The 25,530-nt window shown below is 38.3% G+C and overlaps 1 protein-coding gene across 1 annotated transcript; it reads left to right on the top strand.

Annotated features, from left to right (window-relative positions):
- Positions 1-18,617: 18,617 nt before the first annotated feature.
- LOC109489468 (small nuclear ribonucleoprotein-associated protein N-like) lies at positions 18,618-23,354 on the top strand. Its single transcript, XM_034642693.1, is given in 3 exon segments — positions 18,618-18,702; positions 22,841-23,317; positions 23,320-23,354. Coding segments are annotated over 3 exon segments (597 nt in total).
- The last annotated feature ends 2,176 nt before the right edge of the window (positions 23,355-25,530 follow it).

Raw genomic sequence — 25,530 nt, 5'->3', positions numbered from 1 at the left:
CCAAGAGTTGGATGCTTAGCTGACTGAGCTACCCAGGCACCCACCCTGTTTGGGGGCTCTTTATAAACTATTCTTCCCCTTTAGTTTGTTTTTAGGTCACAGCGATTATGCAGAGTTTTAAAGCTAAAGGATTCTTGTCTTCTTACATAATTATTCCCAGTAGTAGTAGTGGTAGTAGTAGTTATAGTGGTGGTAGTGCTGATAGCAATAACTACTCTTGTACTTGTGCTGCTGTGATTCTACTAACCCTAGTTTTGCTACTTCCCTCCACTGCTAGTTTTGTTACATCATTAATTGTGCTGGTACGGTATATCAGGGGTTTTAGGTACACACATCTAATGCTTATAATCATTCTGTAAGGTGAGTACTGTGACTCTCATAAAAGAGGAAACCGAAGCTCAGAAAAGTTTATGTACCCAAGCTCGTGAGATTTTGAACTGAAATTTGATTTTAGATACAACTGTCTCCAAAGCCCACATTTCTGCATCCTTCTTTGTCCCTCATTTGCTACTCACAGTATGGCCATAGCTCCATAATCCCTACCTATATAGAATATACATTAAGATATGCATGGCCCAGGGAATGTGAACTTCAAAGAGCTATGCAGGAAGTCCAGATGGTTGCCCAAAAATGGTCTGTTTCCTTTGTGTTCACTGACTCTGGCTTGTCTCAAACGCTTCAAAGTTATCTTAATGTCATTTCAAAGGCAATTGAGGGAGCATCCATGGAGATAAATTGCGTCTGCAGCCTGTTGCTGAATGCATATTAAGTTCTATTCATGGATTTCCTAGCAACCAGAACCTGATGACGCACGGAGTCAGTGAGCTTGCGTTATACTCATCTAGAGAAATTAAATCACTTGGATTGTATTATTAATATTTTTAGAAAACCTCACTAGATTAGCTGTTTGAAACACGTTGTTATCTGAGTTACTATCAGCAGCTGGTCCCAGTCACATCGGAAGTCACTGAGGACTCTGTAATTTTCACAAATGCTCCAGCGAGAGATTATCTCCATTTTATTTTTTTTTTATTTTTTTTTTTTTAAAGATTTTTATTTTTTCGACAGAGATAGAGACAGCCAGCGAGAGAGGGAACACAAGCAGGAGGAGTGGGAGAGGAAGAAGCAGGCTCATAGCAGAAGAGCCTGATGTGGGGCTCGATCCCATAACGCCGGGATCACGCCCTGAGCCGAAGGCAGACGCTTAACCGCTGTGCCACCCAGGCGCCCCAGATTATCTCCATTTTAATATTTTCAACAATTAAGGATTTCGTTGGGGAAAGAAGGAAATTAAAAAGAGAAAGGTTGTTCTAGCAGCTTGTGATCGAGGCAAAGTTCTCAAACTTCTCAGACAAACGTATTAGAAATAAGCAGTAGGCATCCTGGTGAGAAGAGACAAGAGGCTAGGTAGTCAGTCTCATTTGCGTGAAAGGAATGTATTGAAACCAAAGAACTTGGCTCTCCACAAGACATTCTATAAGGTTAAGGGCAAAGTATTTCCATTTTAGGGTTCACTAATACACTGTTTTATAGATTCAAAGAACATTTGAGTTTGTTTTTCATAGTTCTACACAGCCTGGAGTGATGAAGGCTTCTCACAAGTTTTTCTCAAGTTTTAATTCGTGCTCATTGGACATACAAATCAAATATATCTGTGATCTGCTGTAGAGGTGTGAGCATGGCATGCAAAGCCATGGTTAGGTTAGATATCCAAATGAGTATGACATATTTTAAAGCAGTCAACGTGAGAAGATAGACACTTACTCCAAGATTCTACTTTGCTTAGAAATTTTTTTTTACTAAGACGATTTTTTAGAGCAGTTTTAGATTCACAGCAAAATTGAGGGGAAGGTTCAGAGATTTCCCGTAGGTCACATATTTCCCCCACATGTGCATAGCCTCCCCCATTATAAACGTCCCCCACCAGAGTGGCACATTTGTTATGGTTAACGAACCTACACTGACACATGATAATCACCCGAAGTCCATGGTTTACATTATGCACCATTCTATAGGTCTGGACAAATGTATAACGACATGTACCCACCATTACGGTATCATAGAGAGTATTTCACTGCCCTGAAGATCCTCTGTGCTCAGCCTATTCATCCCAACCCACTTTCCGAACCCCGGCAACCACTGATCTTTTTACTGTCTCCATAGTTTTGCCTTTTCCAGAATGTCCTATAGTTAACACTCACGTAGTATTACCTAGCCATTTAGATTGGCTTCTTTCACTTAGTGACATGTATTTAAGGTCCATCTACATCTTTTCATAGCTTGATAGCTCATTTCTTTTTAGCGCTAAGTAATATTCCATTATCTGGATGTACCATAGCTTATGCACTCCCTACTGAAGTACATCTTGGTTGCTTCCAAGTTTTGGAAATTATAAATAAAGCCGCCATAAAAATCTGTGTGTAGGTTTTTGTGTAGACATACGTTTTCAATTCCTTTTGATAAATACCCAGGAATGTGATTGTTAGATATTGTAAGAGTATGTTTAGTTTCCTAAGAGACTGCCAAACTGTCTTCCAAAGTGGCTGTACTGTTTTGCATTTCTGCCAGCAATGAATGAGAGTTCCTGTGGCCCCATGTCCTCGTCAGCATTTGGTGTTGTCAGTGTTTCAGACTTTGGCCATTCTGGTAGGTGTATAGTAGTATCTCATTGTTGTTTTAATTTGCATTTCTTTGATGACATAAGTGGTGGAACATTTTTTCATATGCTTATTTGCCATCTGTATATCTCATCTGATGAGGTGTCTGTTAAGGTCTTTGGCCCATTTTTTTAATCACATTGTTTGTTTTCTTATTGTTGGTTTTTAAGAGTTCTGTGTATATTTTAGAAAATAACACTTGATAAAAGTAAGGCATAGTGCAAACCAGAATTCAACAAAGGCACAGATCTAAATTCTTCAGGATAATCCCTGATTTTGACTTGTGCCCCAACCCATTTTGAGTTCGGATCATGGCTGGCTGAGTGTGCCAGATATATGGACTGATGATGTGCATAAGAGCTGAGGCCACTGTTCGTTAAAGCTTCTCCCTCATAGCGAGTCGAGGGTGTGAGCTGCCCTCTGCCTAATTTCCCTTGTTACCACATTTAGAAGCCTGGTGAGCCCAAAAGGTTTCATCAGAAAAGTAACTGATAAAATGTGCCCCAGAGAGCATCCATCTTTGTGGTGAGCTATCACAGAGCTTACTCTGCTTTTAACCAGAAGCATTCCAATTGTACATATCACTTTTCCAGGTGTTTTAAGTTCTACAAATGCAAAACGTTTGGAAACCACTTCATAATAGCTGATACCAGGGGCTCGTTTTCTCTTTTTGAAGAGTTTGGAATGAAGGCTTCCTTGTTTAAAGAAATGAACAGTTTTCAGACTTTCAAACGCTTCTGCACTCTCCAAAATCACTGATTATGCATGGATTTCATTTCGGTGTTGGTATAACATTTCATATTAATGGCCACCTGTTGCCAGATGGGAAAGCAATGATGGTGCCCAATGAAGTATGCCCTTACCAGTGTAGCACATGGCTCATAGGACTGTTTTGGGAAAACAGACCTCTGAGTGTTTTCAGCAAAAATTAATTATTTTGGAATGAATCTGCCAGTTTTTTTCCAAGTGGCTAAATGTCAATAAACTTAAAATAACTTTTCCTATGGACTTTGATATTAGTGCAAATCCATATGTATATTTGCATGCGTGTGTGTATGTGTAAAATTAGATTAATACATATAGATTTATATTTGATTGATATATGTTTATATATATACTTTTTTTGAGGCTAAAACAAATTATCAAGAATATCTGCCCCTGGGGTGCCTGGGTGGCTCAGTCGTTAAGCGACTGCCTTCCGCCCAGGGCGTGATCCCGGCGTTCTGGGATTGAGCCCCGCATCAGGCTCCTCTGCTGGGAGCCTGCTTCTTCCTCTCCCACTCCCCATGCTTGTGTTCCCTCTCTCGTTGGCTGTCTCTCTGTCAAATACATAAAAAGAATATCTGCCCCTTTCTGGCCATGTGCCAATTCAAAGGGATTTAGAAAAATCTCAGTGAGAATTGATCTCACATAAAATATAATTCTGGATCTGAGCCAACATAGGGGTTATCTTTATTGCTGTCCTGTGGCTTTTATTTGTCAGTATGTGTGGGAATAACTGAAATCATGATTCACTGCTGAAAGAAGGGAATCTAGGAGATGGAGTCCAGGTGGTCTTGCTGATGGCAAGAGAAACTTGACCAGCATTTGCTAGCCAAAGCTAATGAAAAACTCTAAGGGAAGTGGTGAAATCCAGTGTTTATTTGACTTCTGAAATATACCTAGACTTTTTGAAAAATATTTCTCAGTTTCAAAAAATCCTTTAGAATTAACTCAGAACTTCAGCTCTTAATCTAGACCATACAAGACTCTTTACTGTCTTTTCTCTTTGTATGTAATACTACCACTCATTTGAATATATTGGTTGTTTTATAATTTCCATCCTCTAATTTTCATAATGCTGACACACTGAAATTATTTCATTCCTTGTTTTAGCTTGTGGATATACAGAATTATGTGTTCTTAAAAAATTGTCAAGTGAATAATTTAATTAAACATCTAATACTCACACACTGCTATTCTTTTATATCACTAATCCCTTCTATAATCTTTGATAATCCCTATATCCCTATTTAAAATTGTAATTAGGTTATTGTGCTTTGCCATTTTCACCTTGTGTTAGTTTTTATATCTCTATGAATCATTATGACCCAAACATATGAGATTAAAATATCTATATAGTATATGTTCAGGTTAATAAATCTTATTTGCTCAATCATAATGAGGTTTTCTTAAAAAGAGGATTAAATGGTAATATTCATACAGCACTTAGTACTTTATCTTTCACAGTAGTGCTAAATAAACATTTATTAATGGATAAACTGCCTTATTGTTAATAATTTTTGTTGCTTAATATTTTTGTATTACAAATAGTACTTCACTGCCTTTAAATTTTAACATTAAAGTAAATATTATAGAATATTTCCTTGGATTATGATTCCCCCCAAAGAAATACTAGGCAACAGGCTCTGGTTGTTTTGATAGTTTTTGCTGTGCACATTTTCTAATTTATAGCAAATTCATTGCGTAGTTAATAATGTCCCTGTGCACAGACCCATGAACTGTGGATTTTATAATATTTTCTTATTTTTTTAACTTATCAGGCATGTTTTTGGACTATCAAGCAATTTTTCTCAAAGCATGGGAGGTGAAGCTCCTGAATTAGAGTCACTTGGGATGCTTGTTAAAAATTTCAGAAATCTAGCTTTCTTGCAGATCTTCTCAAAGTGTCTCTTGAGATGGGATCTGGAAATCCCCATGTTGAATAAACTTTCAAGGCAATTCTTAAGCACTCTAAAGCTTCAGAACTACTGCCTTATAATTATCTTAATTTGTATTTCTTTAACGGAGAGTAAGGCTTAGCATAATATCTTAGACCTATAGGTATTGTAGGCAGCTGGCAAGTTTTCATAGTGGTAAGCAAATCTCAAATCCTGCTCCTGCTCCCTGATTTGTTGGTTGTGGTTTGACACGTAGATTTGAAGAGGACTGGATACTAGAGAAATCCAAACGTTAACATTTTAGGGAACACACAGTTGCAGTTGCACCTGCTGTAGTTGTTATAGTCCCCTTCTTATTATGACAGCCACCTAAGCTAATGTTGGAAAATGAAATGGTCATGAGTTTGAAAGAACTCATTGGCTGTACCTTGGCAGAAGGAATAGTAGTTTCCCGGGAAAAAAATAGGAACCTAATACCCTAGATAAATAAAACACCTAAGACAATGAAACTAACAAAAGTCTTCTCATAGTTTTATGAACAATGTTATACTGTAACTCACTCAGTCCACTTCAGTTCGCTTACTTCTAAAATATACTCGATTCCTGAAACTTCTCCTTCATTTTTTTGTTAATAAGAGATCAACTTAAAAAAGAAAAAAAGAAGAAAAAGGAAAACAAAGTATAGAAGGAGTGAGGAATAAGTATGTGTACGGGCAGTGGAGATGTGTCAGAAGTAAAGTTTAGCAATAAGAAGTAGATTATCAGTGGACTCAGAAAAATGCTTAATGACTTTAAGAGATGTAGATGAAAAAGTGAGTTATAAAATCAATACCCTATCGTAGGCACAGCTAAAAAGTAATGCTTTGCTTTTGCATTTCATACAATCTTTCTCCCAAAATGTGTCCAGACAGTAAATGTGTAGCGTTAAACCAAAGCAGAGTTAGGTAGGCATGGAGTAATAAACTACTGTTTCCCAGCCTCTACAATCAAAAGGGAAGTGGGTTTATTTAGAATTCTTCTTCAGGAGGCCATTTTGAGAAAAAGGATTGAATCATGGAGCAAGAATGAAGGATTACATTTTTTTTTGTTTGGTTTTTGGGTTTTTTTTGGCCTTTACTAAGTAGAGACTCACACAGGGTGTGCAAGGGAACCAGCTTTTCTTCAACACTTAGTGTGGACAGGCACTGGGCTAGAGGCTTTAGTATATATTTTCTCCCTTAATTTTCTCAAAAAATTGTTGAGCAAGCAATAGCTCCCACATTTACAGCTTTCAAACAAGGTACAGAATCTGAAGTATTAGGGAACTGTGCACCTGTAGAGAGACACTTAATCCATTAGCCTGACCCTCACAGCTTTTAATATATCTTTAAGTCTTTACCATATCCCCCATCTGAACGAGTTTTCATGTCCTTTTATCCTCAGAAACTGCCATTATTACTAATGTCTGGAGGGAGTATGTGCATGTGCCTGTGTGTGTGTCCATAATGGACATATAATATGTTCATTTTGTAACAATTTTTCATCAGTACCTTTATATCTAATTAAAACTTTTCTACCACATCATTTTAATGAGTCTATTGTATTCCTATGCAGGTACCATAACTTGTTTAACTAGGAGAATTCTAAATATAGAATCAGTTGAAACTCAGTGGAAAAGCATATTCCTGAACTGGGCATAGGCATCTCTTTTTCTAAATCTGTGTCCTCCATGACTGACCTTTGCTAGACTAGGGACTGGTCACACAGCCTTTCAGTTTACCCATCTCTAAAATACCTGTTGACTACTCATCTCCCTCAGAAAGATACAGTAATGTTTTACAACCATATTCTCAGGCAAGAGATAAAAGTTCAAAATGTATAAATAACAGTGATTTAAGCTTATACAATTTTAGATGCAGAATTGATTTGAAAAATGATCTAGACTACCATTTTATTTTCTAGAAAAGATGACAGAGGCCTAGGAAAATGATGTGTCTAGGGTTAGGATGGTGGAACCAAGATTAGAACCTGGTTCTCAAATTTCAGTTTGATGCTCACTCTACTTTGTTACTATTGCTTTCCCAAGAGATTACTTTTTTTGTACAGTGAAATAATAACACCTGTGCCTACCATTTGTATTATATTTTCAAACTCACTATCTTCTCTGACTGAATTTTTTTACCCCTCCACGGTAAACCTCATGACCCCCCATTCTTCCAATAGGAACTAGGGTAAAGAAGGATAAGAAATTTGTCGAGGCAACATAGATAGTTAGAGGTGGGGCAACTCACAAGAGTAACATCTTTGATGCTGCTACTATGCTAGGTCTTACGTGCATTATCTTGTTGTTTCCTCACTTCAGCGAGGTACTGTTACCAGCCCCATCTTACCGAAGAGGAAAAGAAATTTCAGTGAGGTATGGTCACTCACTAGGACATGACATAACTGGGATCTGAATCTATGTTGCCTGACTGCAAAGCCCACACTCTTAATCGCTTTATCATGTTGCATTCATATGTTAGTTCCATCTTCTCATTCAATTCTTTATTTACTCACCAAACAATTGTGAAGGTTCATTTTGTGCCAGCCTCCATGCCAGGTGCTAAGAAGAAAAACAACAACAAATAAGACATGGTCCAGGGTCCAGGAGAGAGAATTAGATATGTAAAAATATAATACTATATTGCAGGAACTTATATAGAAAAATGTCCAAGGTCAAGGAGGTAGGGGCAATTTAATTTGTACCACTGATTTCTTAACATTCAATGCCTTTTTCAGAAATCTATGATTCATAAAGGATGAGTTTGAGTGAACCTGAAGAAACAAGCTTTGACCCCCAAGTTGAAGTCTGGTCTCTGTGGTTGGTCAGTGGCTAATCTGGCAAATTATTATGATATTTTAATAGCCCTGCCTGTATCCAGTTACTTTACGAAAAGGAGGTAAGATTCTTGACATGTTACTTGTGATGTTGGTAAAGATTAATAATGGCGATGACCAGGAAACATTTGCTAAATATTAAAAGGCCTAAAACACAGTTTTAATCATCTCATTAATTATGGACTAAATACAATTTAGATTTTAAATTAAAATTGTTGGCACATGGCTGCTATAACAAAATACCATAGACTGGGAGGCACAAACAACAGACATTTATTTTCTCATGATTCTGGAGGCTGGAAAGTCCAAGATTAAGGTTCAGGCTGGTTTGATCCTGGTGAGAGCTCTATTCCAATACAACTTGCAGGTGGCAGCCTACTTGCTGTGTCCATCCTCACATGGTAGAGAGAGAATGGTATCTTTCTCTCCTCTTCTTATAAAGCCGTTAATTCCATCATGAGGGTCCTACCCTCATGACCTTATCTAACCCTAACTGCCTCTCAAAGGTCCTGCCTCCAAATGTCATCACACTGGGGGTTAGGGCTTGGACATCTGAATTTTGAGGGAATACAGTTCAATCTACACCAGTGGGATTGTGCAATCAACAACAGTATGAAATGAATAGTATGAGCATACATTTATTATTCACTGTTAAGCCTGAGGAAACCACATTATCTTCCATGTATATGTCTTGCACCTTTTTGTATTCTTATTTTTACTATGATATTTCTGAGAGGTTTGAATGAAAAATTCAGTTATTTGTTTAGGAGCTAAAATGAGTGACATGGAGAAACTGGCAATAATAAAAAAGTAAGGAATCATGCCCCTTTAGTTTGAGTTGCAAATGAGAAATTTCTGCTCAAAGCCTTGGAAACAAATTAAGAATTAGCATAAAAAGTTAAATACTGAAGTCATGCCTTAAAGCCACTAGTAACACTCAACAATGCTGGTCTAATTTTGGGATATGTTTGCAGCTAGAGTTAATATTTCATTACAGTGAGTGGAATAATAATCAAAATTATCAGAATAAGAGACTGGTGAAGAAATCAAATGTTATCAGTGAACAACAATTTGGAGATCACAAATAATGATATTGTGATTTTCCAGAAAATGCCAAATTTTATTTTATATATGAGGCAGAGCAAAAGATGTTTTGAGCAATAAAGAATGGTGGACTTAAAGACTTCGGTTAAGAAAGGGGGGGGGTAATCAGAAGGGGGAATGAAGCATGAGAGACTATGGAGTGAGAAACAAACTGAGGGCTTCAGAGGGGAGGGGGGTGGGGGAATGGGATAGACTGGTGATGGGTAGTAAGGAGGGCACGTATTGCGTGGTGCACTGGGTGTTATACGCAACTAATGAATCATCGAACTTTACATCAAAAACCAGGGATGTAATGTATGGTGGCTAACATAATATAATAATAAAAAAAAAGACTTCGGTTTATTCCCACCAGCCCAATATGCTTTGACAAATTGCTAACTCCTCTGAATTTTCTCATATGTAAAATGAACCTTTCTCTCCCTCCCTTCCTTCCTTCTTCCCTTCCTTCCCATCCTTCCTTCCTTTTCTGCCAATGAATACTTATTAAGGCTCTATTATATGCCCATCAAGGGCACCTGTGCTAAGGGAAAAACTCTCAAAGCTAAAAAACAAAACAAAACAAAAAAACAACCTTTCTCATATGATAGGTTTAAATAAGACTTTGTATGAGAAAGGACTGTAAAAATGTTCAACATTTTAAGTATATGAAGTACTTTTCCCTTTGGAGTCGACTTCTGATTTCAGGATTAATGAGCCAGGGGAATTTTGTTCATGCCCTTATTAAAGGAAATAAGATTAGTGACTTAGATAAGTTGAAAACTGAGTTCATTAAACCAAATAATTTTGTATAGTTCCTTAAGTCCTCTATAGTTTCAGAACAATTAAAGTAAGCAAGGTAATACTAATTATACATTCTGAATTTTTGAAAAAGTTGAAAATGTACCTCCTTCAGCCTTATCATGTATTCTGAGAGTTAACCATAACAATCGACTGAGTCTCAGAGGGTTTGATGATTTGGTGGGTCGATAGCAAAATGATCAAAATGACACACATTTTGTTCTCTCGCTTACCACCACTGCATCACATTCATTGCATGCCTTCCAGGCATTGCAGTGCCAGCCACTGGATTTTCGGTTTCTGGGTACTGAGCCTTCAAGGAGGCTGTGATCACAGTGATGCATAAAGCCCATCTCTTTTCCAACACTGCCCCTAATTTTGCTCCTTGCTCTTACCTGATTTAGCGTATTGTATGAGAGAAGAGAGCTCGATGGAATGACTGAAAGAAATCACACCTTCTAGTTTCCTCCAAGAAGCCTCTTGGGGAATGGAGGGAGGGAGGAAGAGAGAGAGAGGAAGAGAGAGACTCTTTGCTTATTAATATGTATTTTCCATAAATGCCTCAGAAATGAATAGTGTTTCTGAATCACAGAAGCCAATTACATCAATCTATCACAGAAAGTTCTAAAACACATCTCTTTTTCAGAAACACAAAGGGACATACCCCAATCGTATACTAGAAAAGCCTCTCCCTCATAGCAGAGTTGCTTAGAATTAACAGCCACATAAATTGAATTTCAAATTTAAATAGGCCTACTAGTAATTGCTCAAAATGGGATTCCAGGCTTGAGGTTGGCAATGCTGTGGCATATTTACAAGGTCTGAGCTTGTCCTTGACGCTTGACTACTGTTTTCTTTTAGGAGATCCAAGGGCCAAAAACATGTTATAAAATCTATGTCTATTTCATTCAGGTTTTGACAGTTCAGAGGGAATAAACATTTCTAATAGGATCAGACTACTTAGTCCAATATTCAAAATTGTAAGACTGGCTTACTAATAAGGGTTTGGATCATTTTCACAACTTTGTTGGGAGAAGAGAGGCTTGAATAAACTAAGTTCAGTTTAAGTGGGAAACCTGCAAAAATGAGGATTTTTGTTTATTAGCTTTCTGCATCAAGCTTTTGATTAAAGAAAATAGTTGTGTAAAAGAATTCTATTTTAAGCAAACACCTTTATTACTGATAGCAGTCTCAGGAGAATGAATCAGTGTGTTTCTCTGAGCAATTGGTTTGTTTTTATCTCAATGGACTCTATATGTTTTATAACTGATGTTTCCCTCTGTATTTATCTGCTAGAAAGATTAGAGCCCAAATTCATAGCTTACTTTTTGCAAATGTATCAGACTCTATAGTAAGTACTTTGAATACAAATATCGCTCCTAATTCTATCTTTTCCTCTTTTACTTTTATCTAGTTCATCCCACATATACCAAATATATTTTATCTTATTGCATGGGATCTTTTTTGAATTTTCCTAAGCATTTTTCTTGAAACAAGGTGGAGTACACATAGATAACAATTATTCATAATAATGTTTTCAGGGTCAGTGAATGCATAGAAAATGACGAATATTAATATTCAAAAGTAAATGCCATTAGGTAATACTAAAATAAATTACTCCAAGCTTTGGTTTAGAAACAATTTTCTTATAGTTTCAACTAATTCTAAAGTACCTGTAAATTTTGGCTGTACAAAGCTAGGAAGAAGGATGGGGACTTCTATTTGTTTGTTTTAAACTTGCACATATGAGAGTAGGGACTCAATTCTCTACAGACCCTGCCTGATGGCTGATTATTTTCCCTGCTTGCAACTGCTGCTTTCAAAGATTTTAGGGCCAGGCCAAGGTTGGTAATTGTTAGTTTGCACCATCCTAGCCATACTAGTTGTTAAACTATTTGAAAACTATTAAAGTACTTCCATTCTGTTGGTAGAGAGACCTTGCCCTGCTAGTACCTTCCAGTTGTTCCGGCCATCCTGGGCCATCCCCTTACATACCTGAGCCTTGCCTGTAATTCATCAACTAAAGTGTTAATGATCGACACAATAGGTGGCCTCTGGTAAACTGTACGCCAACATAATGATTTTATGATTGGTCTGTACCCCAACAGAATGATTTTAAATATTTTGAATATCATCCCTGGTCTACATGTGCAAACCAAGGTAAAATTTTGTATAACTAATGAGTAAACTGGAAAGCCAAAATGGTAAAGTTAAAAAAACCAGATCTTCCCTGAAAAGAAAAAAGACTGAAGGTTGGAAGAAGTATTTAAAATGATTTTGGATAAAACCTTTAACCAATTGATTATCTAATCAGTAAGTATTTTTGAGTTTTTACTATATCTTTATCACTGTGCTAAGCATTTTAGAGGATATAAAGAAATGTAATACCTGGTTAGGGAGGTGACAATATGCCTGTGACAAGATAATTGCCAACCCAGGCAAGTACTATATGTTATAGACTTCAGGGGATGAAGAGAACACTGATTGAGTATAATTAAGATTTGTTTGGGGGAGGTAAAACTTGAGGTGAGTCTTAAAGAATGAGAAAGATTCACAAAGGTGAAGATAAAAAGTTAATTCCACTCTGCAAAATCAAAGCTAAGGATGCTGTACCGCAGTCTTTATATGTGGTTAACATATCTCTTATCAAATTCGGAACTCCAGTGATTGCTTTCAGCCTGCACCCTTGTGTGACAACAGCTCTAGGTCCATGGATGTGTGGGTCTCCAGACTGTCCATGGTGGCCTAATGTGTGCCTAATGTATTCTTAAGAACATTTAGGGAAAGCAACAACTACCCTCCAGAAGGCTGCTCATATAAAATTCCATTTTTGCTTAAACGAAGAGATGTAACTAGCAACCCATATTTTTTTTTAGAGTGCACGAGTGGGGGTGACGGTGGGGCTGTGAAGTGGGGAGGAAGGGAAGGATAGAGGGAGAGGGAGAGAGAGAATCTTAAGCAGGCTCCACGCCCGATGCAGAGCCTGATGTAAGGCATGGTCTCACAACTCTGAGATCATGACCTGAGCCGAAATCAAGAGCTGGGCGCTTAATCACCCAGGTGCCCCACTAGCCACCCATATTCTTAACAAATTAGTGGAGGTGCTGATTAAATTCCCTTATTTTGCGTTTAGCTATGTTCTGCTTTTGGTATGCAGACCCGACTTCTTGACTGCAGGTCTCCCAAACCAGTATTTGGTGCTCTCCAGGCAAGTTTTGAGGGAAACCCAAACCTGAAGCCCACTGTGTTAATAAACAAAACAAAACAAATCAAAACAAAACTTCAAAGACCCATCATATGTAAATGTATTATAAAGATGGAGAAGAATCCACTTTCTAAAGGATGCGGACAAGCAGTGAGATTCTTTATAACATATAGTATGTTAAGAAACAGCTGTTCAGAAATGACATTATAATGCTAGTTCTTTGGATGGGTCTTGTCATATCTACATTTGTAAATATTTATTGGGTGAAGAGAATGGTTAAAATTGCACAGAGCTTTATCCTTAGGCTCTGGGGTTCGAGCTCAACTTTAGCTGTTTCGCATTACACTTTTTCCCCCATTAATTTCTGACTGACACTTTTTGGTGAAAACTGAAACTTCCCAAGAGGTTTTCAGGGGGCAGAAATGTTTCCCAAAATCAAATGAAAGTCCCATAATGAGCGTATATTCTAAACTGCTTTTACAGAATTACAGCATTTAGAGAGGACTTTAAGGGGATGATGAGAGAAAGATGGAATGAAAAGAAGGCAAGATGTGTGACTTTTTCCTTCCTCTACATTTGTGTTGATTACCTATATTCAGAAACCTACTGAGGGGCAAACACATGACATTCAGATAGCCTTTGAAACATTGAACGTACATGTTATTGTGTCTTTTATAACTATTTTTGCCTCTAAGGGCCACTGTTATTTGGAAATTTCTTATGGCTTGAATACTATGAGGTTCTTCTGAGCTAAGAAGAAAAGGCCAACTGAACTTGTATCATAGAAATTGAAAGTTTAGATTCAGAGCATTGGAGTAAGTGCATGGATTTGGGGAGAAGACTTAATGGAAATGAAAGGAAAGCGTGATACACACATACATACACACACACACACACAAACACACACACTGGAATATTATTCAGCCATCAAAAGGAATGAAAACTTGCCATTTGCAATGACATGGATGGAGCTAAAGGGTATTAGGCTGAGCGAAGTAAATCAGTCGGAGAAAGACAAATACCATATGATTTCACTGATATGTGGAATTTAGGGGAAAGGAAGGAAAAATAAAATAAGATGGAAACAGACGAAGGCAAACCAAAAGAGACTCTTAACTCCAGGAAACAAACTGAGGGTTGCTGGAGGGGAGATGGGCAGGGGGATGGGGTAACTGGGTGATGGGCATTAAGGAGGGCACTTGTGATGAGCACTGGGTATTCTATGCAACTGATGAATCACTAAGTTCTATCCCTGAAACTAATAATACACTCTATGTTAACTAAATTGAATTTAAATAAAAAATTTAAAAAGAAAAGGGGCAGCATGTGGGAACACCTGCTGACTAGAAGGTCTCTGTGTTTTCATTTTTACTTTTCTATTCTATTATAAACTTGATTAGAGAGTTAGTCTCCCTCAGCTATCTTTGGATATTCCTGACTGGAATTTTACGTAAATGCAATATTGAGCAAGGAAATCTCAGAATAGTGTTAGACTAGAATATTAGAAGAATATTTTTTTAAGAGTTGTGCTTCCAGGTTCCAGAGTCTTTGATATCACACACTGGCCAGTTCACTCCCTGATGGCACTCGACTATGGAAACAATTGGTGCCTCAACCCTACATTATTTAATTCTTAAAATTACTTACTTCTCACATTGCTTTTGGCAAATCAGATAGGAGGTGACTACATTAGTCAATTACCATTTGCATTTTTTCCCAGGAATTTTAAAGATCAATTTCTGGGTCCTCGATATGATCTCACAGGCAATGGGATTGGTCTCTGTTGCTTCTGGACTGTAACAGTAAACCTAGCATAAGGATGCTCCAATGCACAGCCCTCCTCTACCTTTCTATTGATTGTCAGCTGTTGCTAGAAGCATTGAATCTTGGGGTTTTGAGAATATTAAATCGAATCTCTTCTACAATACTCTTATTCACTGACCATCTTAGCTAAGGATTCCGCTGACCGTTAAGAAAGTCATGGAAAAGGAAGTTCAGCTTTACCATTCTGTCCTGTTCTGGACCCCTAGGTTCTACCCACTTGGTATCTAGTAGTATTACAGGCCGTCCACCAATGACAGCTCTTGGGAGACTAAAAACAGCTGCATTTAAGAAAATGAGAGATTCCTTCCCTCATTTTCTCATTAAGACTTAAAATAATTGTCATGAACTTCTTGCTTTAGTGTTTCTCACTCCAATTCCTTTAGGCCACCAACTTCACCTATTTCTCCACACATTCTCTCATTTTTACTTCTATGTCAGGGTATAGTTAGGAAAACAAAAAACACACTAAGGTATTTCACAAGATAATTTAATATAGGGAACTGATTAAACTGGAACTGAAAGATTGAAAAAAGCAAAAAGCAAACACACAGACGTAATGACTACAGGATGCAGCTATCATTCTAGGGCTGGGGATTCTCAGGGGAATCCAGTGTTTGGGAGGGGGATATTGCAGAGCTGGGATTGAAGAGAGAATGCTGTCTGGACTGCTTCTGGTTTCTCAGGAGCCTGAAGGGGAACTCTGTGGAGCTGGCCCTCAGACTTCTGAGGAGAGGTGCTAGGCTGCTGCCATACCTCATTGGCTCAAGAAAGAGCCCTGTGATGCTGGCAATCAGACAACCGGGAAGGCAGTGCTTCCCATTGGTGCTGGCCCCTCATCAGCTTGGAGGAGGGCCTCTGTTAAGCCACGGCTCAGCGCTTGAGTTTGGGGAACTGCCTCCCTCATGGTCTTACCACTGGGGAGAGGGAGATGACCCTGGCTCTGAGAGTGCTGAAGGAAGCCTCAGGCTGAACCCAACAGGAAGAGGAAATAACTTGCTCCCCTTCTCCAGTCTTCAGCCTCCCTCCATGGCCTCCTAGCTGCAGAACCCAGCAGGAAGGCAGCCGGCAAAGGAGAAATACATTTGGCAGAACTCCAGCCCCAGTTTCCCAAAACAGAGTAAGGAAGAAAGAAGGATGCATTTGGAACTCAGATAAAACAGCCCAGAAAATTACTCTTAGAAACTCATTTTTCTTAACTTTGGTTAGAAACTCAAATAAAGATGGATCAATTTCAATTACATTTTCAAAGTAGGATTAAATTTCTAATATGAATGTTAGCCTATTTATTCATATGTACCTGCACAGGCAGAGTTGCTCCCGTCATCCTATTTATTCTGCTTGGGTTTTTTGTTGTTGTTTAACTTTCCTGTAAATCAAATTTTCTCTAGCTTGAAGATTATGAATTTCTTCTTTGGAGACTTCTTCATGTCTCAAATGTATTCCCTCTAGTGTCTAATTTCGTGGAATACAGAATATCAGAGTACAACTTAACTGCTAAAACTCAAATTACCAAAATAGAAACTCTACAGACTAACTCACTCAGGAAGTTAAAATTGAAGTAAAATTAACACCACTGACCTCATTCAGAACTTTCCTTGTCAGAGAGCTAAGGATGAAAAGAAGAATATGTTGATTTCAAAATATAGCTTTCTCTGAAAAGTGACACAACATCTTCTCATATAATAGCTTTGATTTTCTCCTTCCTGGTCGGGGAAAGCACTAACTGTAAATTCATGCCTTGGGTGTACAAAGAAAAAACCTTCTCTTCATCCTTTCTTTTCATCCATTCTCCAAATTATTCTAGGGTTTCTGGACTAAGGACCATGGAAGCAGATGAACAATGAGGAAAGCAACTTTCTGATCTTGAAAATGCTTTCATTTGGTTTTTTTTTTGGATGAAATTAAGAGAGCTGGTCTAGGAATATGTGTTGTCTATTTCTAGTCCTGGCTCTGGCATTAGAGACTGAGACCATTTGTAAGTAGCTCTTTGAGCTTCAGCTTTCTCTATTTGAAAGAGGAATATGGGCAATGATCTTCAAGGTTTTTCAGTTTCAGTAGTCTGAGCAGAAGTCATTCATTCTAGAATGTTCTTGATTTTGTTTTCTCTTTTAGAAGTAGGCGTTTTGGGGAAAAGAAGAGGAAAGGACTATACTGCCTAAGTATTAGTAGTGTTACTGTTTCAATGTTAGTCTTCTCTCTTCTTTCTGAGTTACAGTGGACTCTGGAATTGAAGTTTTTGTGACATTTTAGCATCAAACTTTGGTTTTAATTCCAATTCTGTCTTATAAGTTGTGCTCTTTGATATTACATGACATCACTGGACCAAAGAGTCTCATCTATGAAAGAGGAATAAAATCTGTCCAAAATCTTTTTGAAGAAAACATCAGATGATAAATGAAAAGTCACCAACATAATCCTTCATACCAGTAATATTAATAAAATGGTTAAGAGCAATTACCAACTAATGGTCTTGCCTGTGCTTCTCTGGTATTCTGGCATGCAGTGCTATCAGAGCTATTCTTTGTCTACTTATTTCCAAGCTGTCATGTGGCCAACTCACACAGATTGCAGGCCAAAGTGTGCATAGGTGCTGCTGCATTTACGTCAGGCTAGATTTCTGTTCGCACCTGTGTGTGCGGGCATGCGTGCACAGGCACGTGTCCAGTGGAGACTGGCAGGGGGCTCTCCCCACTCCGTTGTCTTTCATCTTCTAATATGTAAGAAGTTGATGATAAGACTGGTCTTTTTCTGATGTAGAACAAAAGTTAAAGCCAATTCTTCTTAAGTCAGACTAGGTATTGACATAGGAGGATAGAGGAAAGAAATTGACATTGTCATTTTGGAGATTGGTGAGGCTACGGAATAAATTATGGGAGTCTAAGAGTAAGAGGTTCATTCTACCTCTTCTAAATGACATCTTCAAACAACACAAAATTATAGGATGATTTACCGATGAAGCTTCTTTAGAAGGTAGCGTCTTCTTTTTTTTTTTTTTTAATTAACATCTAGAAATAGTATTACATAAATATTTAGGAAACCAAGACCAAGAAAGTTTAAGTGCCTTATTTCAGGACACTAGTGAGTTTAGGTGACACTAAGAATGGAGAGTACCTCTGGATTTATTTTTCAAGTTCCAAAGGCTTAACCTTTTCAAGGTAAGTGGTATCTGTCCCAGCCACTTCTGCAGCGGACCCCCAGGCTCACAGCACTTTGCATTTCAGTGCAACAGATGGCACCACACAACGTGTGCCTTCTCGGTGAACCCCCTTCCCGAGCTGGTACCAGGCTCCAGAGTGGCAGGCGCTGTATTGGAGCCTGCTGTGCTGATCGCAGCTCTCCAGCTCTTTGTCTTCTTAAAGCGCAATGTCTCTTGTCCCCACCCCCCATTTATTCTGAACCCTTCAGCAGCTCGGCACAGCAAGCTTGACAGGACCTGTCTTCCTCGACTGTTAATTTCACAGCCGGATGAGTAGAAAGGTAATTTATATGGGTCAGTCAGATTTAAAATGCTGCTGTGTCTCCTGACGAGGTGGAATGAGAGGATTTAAAAGAATTATTAGTGTGGTCCAGAGCGGCAGTCTGTGGTTTCTTCGACACAGTCCTATACCTTTTCCATTTGGTAAATGCCCCACGTGGCCTCCACATGTTGACTGTGGATTACAACCAAGATGAGAAGCAAGCCACTGGGGGAAGATTTTTGTTTTCATTTATTTTTAATTAATTGCAAACTTCCTCTTTCATTTGGCTTGCCACGCTCTGCAGATCCTGGTGACACAGGAGCTCTGCCAGCATTAGGAGCCATGTGCCGAACTGTGAGCGGCTTAAAAGTACCAGCCAGCTGCTTTGCACTCAATCCTCAGGGAAGCTTTGAAATAAATTTGCATGCTTGGAATTCACCTTCAAAAATGATCCAATTGATGTTGAAATCCATGCTTCTCTTTCCTTAATTCTCTTCTTAAATTACAATGTTTATAATTATAATGTTTATAATGTTTATTATTCAAACATAGTTACTAATTTTTTAGGGGGTAAAGAGAGTGTTTAGGGGGCATTTTAAGGTGAAAGTCATAGAGAGTTTTTCCTGCCCTTCAGATTTTTACTGAAATTCCTGGAACTAGTAGGTTTATACAAGAAAGGGGTGATGCTTAACAGAAGAGCCAAAAAAAAAAAAAAAAAAAAAGCAGCCCGAGGTGGGAGAGAACCCCAGGGGCTTGAGAATCAGTTACATCTCTTTTGAGGTCAGATAGATGTGAGTTGCATCCTCTGGTGCTGAATAACTGTGTGAACTTGGGTGAAATAATTTAACAACCCCAATCCTCAGTTCTTTCATCTGTAAAATAGTTCTTCCAAAAACTAAATACAGCAATCAAAATGAAGCATCTTGTACCTTGTTGCACGTTCTATAAATGGTAGCACTTTTAAATATAATCTAACAGAAAAATAGAAGTATGAATTCTCTAAATATTGAATTTATGTGTCTTAAAATACAAATTGAAAACTTTCTCTTTCAACAAGCTGGTCAACTAGGATAACAGACATACCCTCTTGTTATAAACTACTAGAAAATGGGAAATTATGAAATAATAATGACAACAAAATTATTAGATATTTGAACCCCCCAAAACAGAAATGGAATTCTCCCCATGAGTTAGAACTGAAGAAAAAACTAGAAACCTCAATGACGAGTGAGGGAGGCTAACCCTGCCTCGGGGAGCAGCATTTGGGGCCCTGGGAATTCCCATGTTTGGTTCTAACACCTAGATGGGATCTGAAGAGGGGGCCGTGGGTCCAGACAAGGAAGGGAAGGTAACACTAAGAGTATTGCCTAAAGCTAAGTCCCTTGGAGAAATGAAAAGGTGGCCTTAAAAAAACCCACCCAGGTAGCATGGAGAGATAACAAGAAAATGTAAAAATGAAGACATCTTCCCTGGAAATCACAAACCCTTGCCTTTGCTTCACTCCATAGAGCTTAGATATGATTTTGTAATACTCTGGGAAACTCCAAGCCTAGAAATTTATATACAATTTGTACAAAAAATGAGTAAAATGTAGTGGAATAATGAAACAAACAAAAAAGAAACAATATTGTCAGCCAAACACAGTGGTAAAGAACCAAAATAGGAAGATTTTGAGCAACAATAGTAAGAATAAGGCTCAGGACGAGAAGGAAAATAAAAAGCAGAGATATACCCCACCAAGAGTAAACTCTGATATAATCATATTAAATAAGGCAGTGTTATTGACTTGGGGAGAGACAAAGAGATCAATGGAAGATAACAGAGTACCTAAAGACAGACCCATCTCTATGCAGGAAAACTTTGTGCAAAGTGGAGTGGTCTTAAAAATGCATGAGGGAAAGCTGGTCAGTAACTGGTGATGTGACATAAGGCTAATCCACAGAGGAAAGAATGTCAGACTCCTACTTAATACCATACACAAAAACAAACTGCAGATGGATTGAACACCAAGTGTAAAAATCAAAACTTTAAAAATTTCGAGAAAGAATGCAGGACAATATTATATGACTTCAAGTGACAGGTATTACTTAAACAACAACAAAAATAGCAAAATAAAAGAAAATGATGATAAATTTGACTTCATTAAAAACCTGTGCATGACAAAATATACCATAAGGAGAGCAAAACATAAAGTAAATAAAATAAAATAAAACAAAACAACACACTCTGAGAAAAGATATTTTTCATCTATATAAGTGCCAGAGGAATAGTATTCCATATACATACATCTTCTATAAATCAATAAGGAAAAGAAAAACAACTTTTTAGAAAATGGATACAGGATATTAGAAAGCAGTTCACAGAAGGGAAAACTGGAGTATTTCATGCATATATGAAAATATACTCAATTCGTTGTTATATAGGGAATACAAATTAAAATAATATGAGAAACCATTTCATCCCCAAGAAATAAGAAAGACAAGTCTGATATCACCAAATGTTGGTGAGGATGTGGGGAAACAGGATTCAGGTAATGTTAGCAGTAGGATAAACTGGCACAACCACTTTAGAAAACAATATTTCATTAATTAGTATGCATAGATACTCATGTATCCTAAAATTCTATCTCTAGATATACATCTTTAGAAAAACTCTCATACATATGCACAAGGGGTCATATATCAAGATTTTCATTACAGCACTGTTTACAACAGTGAAAAAGTAAAAACAATATAACTGTCCCTTAGTAGGGGACTGGACAGGTAAGTTGGGTTTACTTATACAAGAAATACTATACAGCAGGTCAAATGAATTAACTAGATCTACTGATGTCAATATAAAAAAAAAAAACCCTCGTGAATAGTGTATGTAATGAAAGAAACAAATTGTAAAAAGATATAGGCACTAGTATCATTTAAATAAAATTTGAAAATACATCAAACAGTAATATGCATTATTTATGCATCCATGCATATGTGATAAAAGAGAATAACTTAAGAGGTAAAAATACATACATACTTGATCAGGGTGCCTGTCGCTCAAAGAGAGGGGAAGAAAGGCACACTGCTGGTGGATTTTTATCTGTGCCTGTATGTATTACTTCTTTTAAAAAGTTAAACAATAAAGAGACCTATTAAGCAAATGTGATAGAACAATGTTTGAATATAGTGGGGAGATATGTGAAGTTATGCTCTTTCTGTATTTTTGTATTTGAAAAATTTCATAATTGGAACCACAATTTTCAAAAGACAAAGAGCCAAAATATTTTCTATATTTCAGATAAAGCTAGGCGCCTCACTCTTCCTGTGGAGGGTTTGATGTGCCTGCCCCCAGTGCCCACTGCCATCAGTCTTTGAGAATCACTGACATGGATAGGATGGAATTGTTACCTGCCAGTATCTTGCTACAAGTTACTACTTGTCATTCTTGTTATTAAAGCAATAGCATTTTCCTTTTCCCAATTTGGAAGTATATTCTGATATTAATTATGCTTCTTAACTCTGAACATGCCTTTTGGAAATGCTTATATATGCCCTCTCCAACCCAACTCCCCTCATCCCACTGGAAATCACAGAAAGCATTAGCAGTGCACATGTATTTTTCTGGAAAGCTCATTAACAGAGCCTAAGAGATAAGGGGACAAGTGTCAGAACTGGAGCCAGGAGTTCCAGCTTCTCTCTCTGTTCAGTAACTGTGGGACAGTTTTCTTAACCTTTCTGTGTTTTACTTTCTTTATCTTTAAAGTGGAAGTGTTGATTTACCTCTAAATCCTTTTCAGCTCTAAGGTTTTGTAATTTTATGAGACATGTGAGCGCAGCCAGTTATAAAACTAAGTGGTAACTGGATATATGAACTGAGGAAGAGCCAAAGGTTTCCTCTGTGTCACAGTATCTCTTCCCCTGTCTTTGCCAGAGTGTCACTGTTTCAGGTTAAGGTAATGAAGGCTGAAATTTGACAGCAAATGTTTTCTGAGAAACATATGCCATTGTTGTTCATTAATGCCTTAGTAGAGATACATTTTAAAATAAGCATGTCAAATTGCTGGCTTCCTGAAAGACTCTGGGACACAGGGCATGTAGTTTTGATGAAAAGGTGAGCCAGGATTGGGCTAGAGTATTGAAAGAAATGCCTTAAGAGGGATCCTTGTTTCTTCAGAAGGATGCATAGGGCACTGTATGCTGGGAATAATGGACCCTGAATAGGGGGAAAGAGCAGACAGGGAGGGTGCAGCAGAACTAAAGGCTGAGAATTGCCACAAACTCACAAGCGCAGCTCCCAGAATCATCTTTTAAATTCCAGTTGATGAAAGAACTGCTTCTTGGAGTCAGGGGGAGTTTACAATACCACTCCCCAAAGATACTGGCATTGCTCGGGTACCACTTGCAGGAGCTGCAGGAGGCCCTGGGGTTGGCAGGGCAGCTGGCAGAGGAGTGCCAGCTAGCGGTCCAGCTCCCCAGGTACCCGCTGGATTAGAAGGCCTTGTCGAAGGGGTGGGGAGAACATCCCAACAGGTAATAACTCCACAGGGAAAAGGCACTGTAGCAGCTGCTGCAGTTGCTGCTGCTGTCAGCATTGCTGGAGCCTCAACTCAGTACCCACCAGTAGGAGGGACCCCACCCACTCCTGTGGGCTGGGCAACACCACCTCCAGGCATTATGGCACCTCCACCTGGTATGAGATCACCCACAGGCCCACCAACTGGACTTCCCCTTGCTCGAAGGACGCCAATGGGCATGTCCCCTCCAGGAATGAGACATCTCCCACCAGGAATTAGAGGTTCAGCTCCCCAGGAATGCAGCCCCCAAGACCCTAGAATATTGTTGATCCTTCTAAGTCACTTCCCCTACAGTGTGTCTTGTGAAACTGTGCAGTGTTTGTGAGCTTTTGTTCCTTCTTTGCTGAACTAATATTAGCTAATAAACGCACAGAGCAATTTTAAAAACCCAAGTTGTTCGTTTTGTGTAAGGAGGAAAGCTGTTTTGAAGTCTTTGGATCTGTGAAACGGGTGGATTCCTATTTTAGGATGAAATTGAAGAGGAGCCATTATTCATCAAACTGCCAAAGAAAATGCCCCAGCGGGTGGGTGGGCCTCTTCACCAGTTCAGGGGTCCCGGAAGTACACCTACCCAGGGCTTAGTGCTCGGTTAGAGTTACGTTCAAGTTGCGTTAGATTTAATAAAAAGTTGGAGAAAAAGGAAGTTCAAAAACTTTAACAATGAACAATCTCTTCTTTTATCATACAGGAACTTCTGAATTGGTGTGGAACTTTTCAAGGATGCTACAGGAGTGATTTAAATGTAATTTCCTGGAGTCTTAATTGCTAATTATTTTAACTAAGAGTTCTAAATTAAACTTTCTCTATTTTGAAGGCTTTAAGGAGTTTAAAGCAATTGCTGTCATTGGGAATGTGTTTAGTATCTGTTCTCAGGAGTGGAATCTAATCAGCCACGTAAGCATAGTGACTTCAGAAATACAGCCAGAAGCAGCAGCCTTAATTATATTGAGAACTCAGTGTCCACTTGGGTAGGATACCTAACCTTTGACTGGTGGAAAGTTTTGGAACTTCAAGTTCAGTGTATTCAAAAATCTCCTTAAATTTTATTTTTTTGACAGGCTAATCTGGTCTACAGATCAACTCTTAATAAAAAAAAAATGAGATTGCGGATTTGGAGCTGACAGCCTCACAAGTCAATTTTTTTTTTGCCTGATCATATTCTAAATGCCATTCTTTCAATTAGTTATGTCTCTTCTATGCCAATCCCATACACACACACACACACACACAATATAAAATACATTATATATGTAAATAAAGTACTTATGGAACTAGAGGGCATTGGGTATTATGCTAAGTGAAATAAGTCAGTCAGAGAAAGGCAAATACCATATGATTTCTCTCATATGTGAAATTTAAGAAATAAAACAGATGAACAGAGGGAATGGGAAGGAAAAATAACGTAAGATAAAAACAGGAAGGCAAACTATATGAGACTCTTAACTATAGGGAAGAAACAGTTGCTGGAGGGAAGGTGGGTGGGGGGATGGGGTAAGTGGGTAATGGGCACTAAGGAGGGCACTTTATGTAATGAGGACTGTTATACACAACTGATGAATCATTAAATTCTATCCCTGAAAACAATAATATAATCTGTTAACTAAATTGAATTTAAATAAAAATTTAAATAAATCAATTAAGTACTTACAATAATCACTGCCTACTAAGTGAGTAGCCACATTTAAAACATAAGCATTTCAATACTTAAGACAACATACTTCAATCAAATGCTTTCAGACGGTAGATAGCTAATCCATCGTGCCATTTTTAAAGTGTCTCGCTACAATTTTATATTCCCATATTCAGGACCCCAAGGAATTTTATAATAAAATGTTTGAGTTATTATAACAAGAGCAGAATTTTAATTTTTGCTCTGAGTTGTAGCAAGTCCCAAATCTGTGCAGGAAAGGTACTAGGTACCTAGAATTCTGAATGCAAGAAACCAACAGTTGCTGTGACCAAACAACTTTCTGCAGAAAATAAACCTTATAAATACAACCCCCCCACACACCTCTTTCAATAGAAAAGGACTTCTATGGGGAGAGAAAGAGTTCCCTTTTGGGAAACTCAGTGTTCCTGAAGATGGCTGCATGCACCACATTTACATTTTGTTTCTCAGCTGGACTTCTGCTTAGCCAGTAGACTTGCTGCCTGCCTGCCCCTGCACTGTTGAAAAGAAGGAAAAGGCAATTCAGGAAAGAAGTGACAGAAGTGACAGAAATCCCAGGTAAAGGAAGCCTGGGGCTGTGCTGTAATGAGTGAAAGGACTGGATCATGGCCAGTCTATTGGGCATCTGTCAAAAATCACAGAGTACCCCCCCGCCCTGACAAGTCTCATGGGGATATCTACCAGGGTGGTTCACTGATCTTTAATAGTGAGGCACATTAGAACTACCATGCATTCTCATGGAACACACAGGCAACAAGCGAGAAT

Source organism: Ailuropoda melanoleuca, chromosome 1 (assembly GCF_002007445.2).
Source record: "Ailuropoda melanoleuca isolate Jingjing chromosome 1, ASM200744v2, whole genome shotgun sequence".
Taxonomy (NCBI): Eukaryota; Metazoa; Chordata; class Mammalia; order Carnivora; family Ursidae; genus Ailuropoda; species Ailuropoda melanoleuca.
The sequence above is the reverse complement of the archived record's forward strand: the minus strand, read 5'-3'. Positions and strand labels throughout refer to the sequence as shown.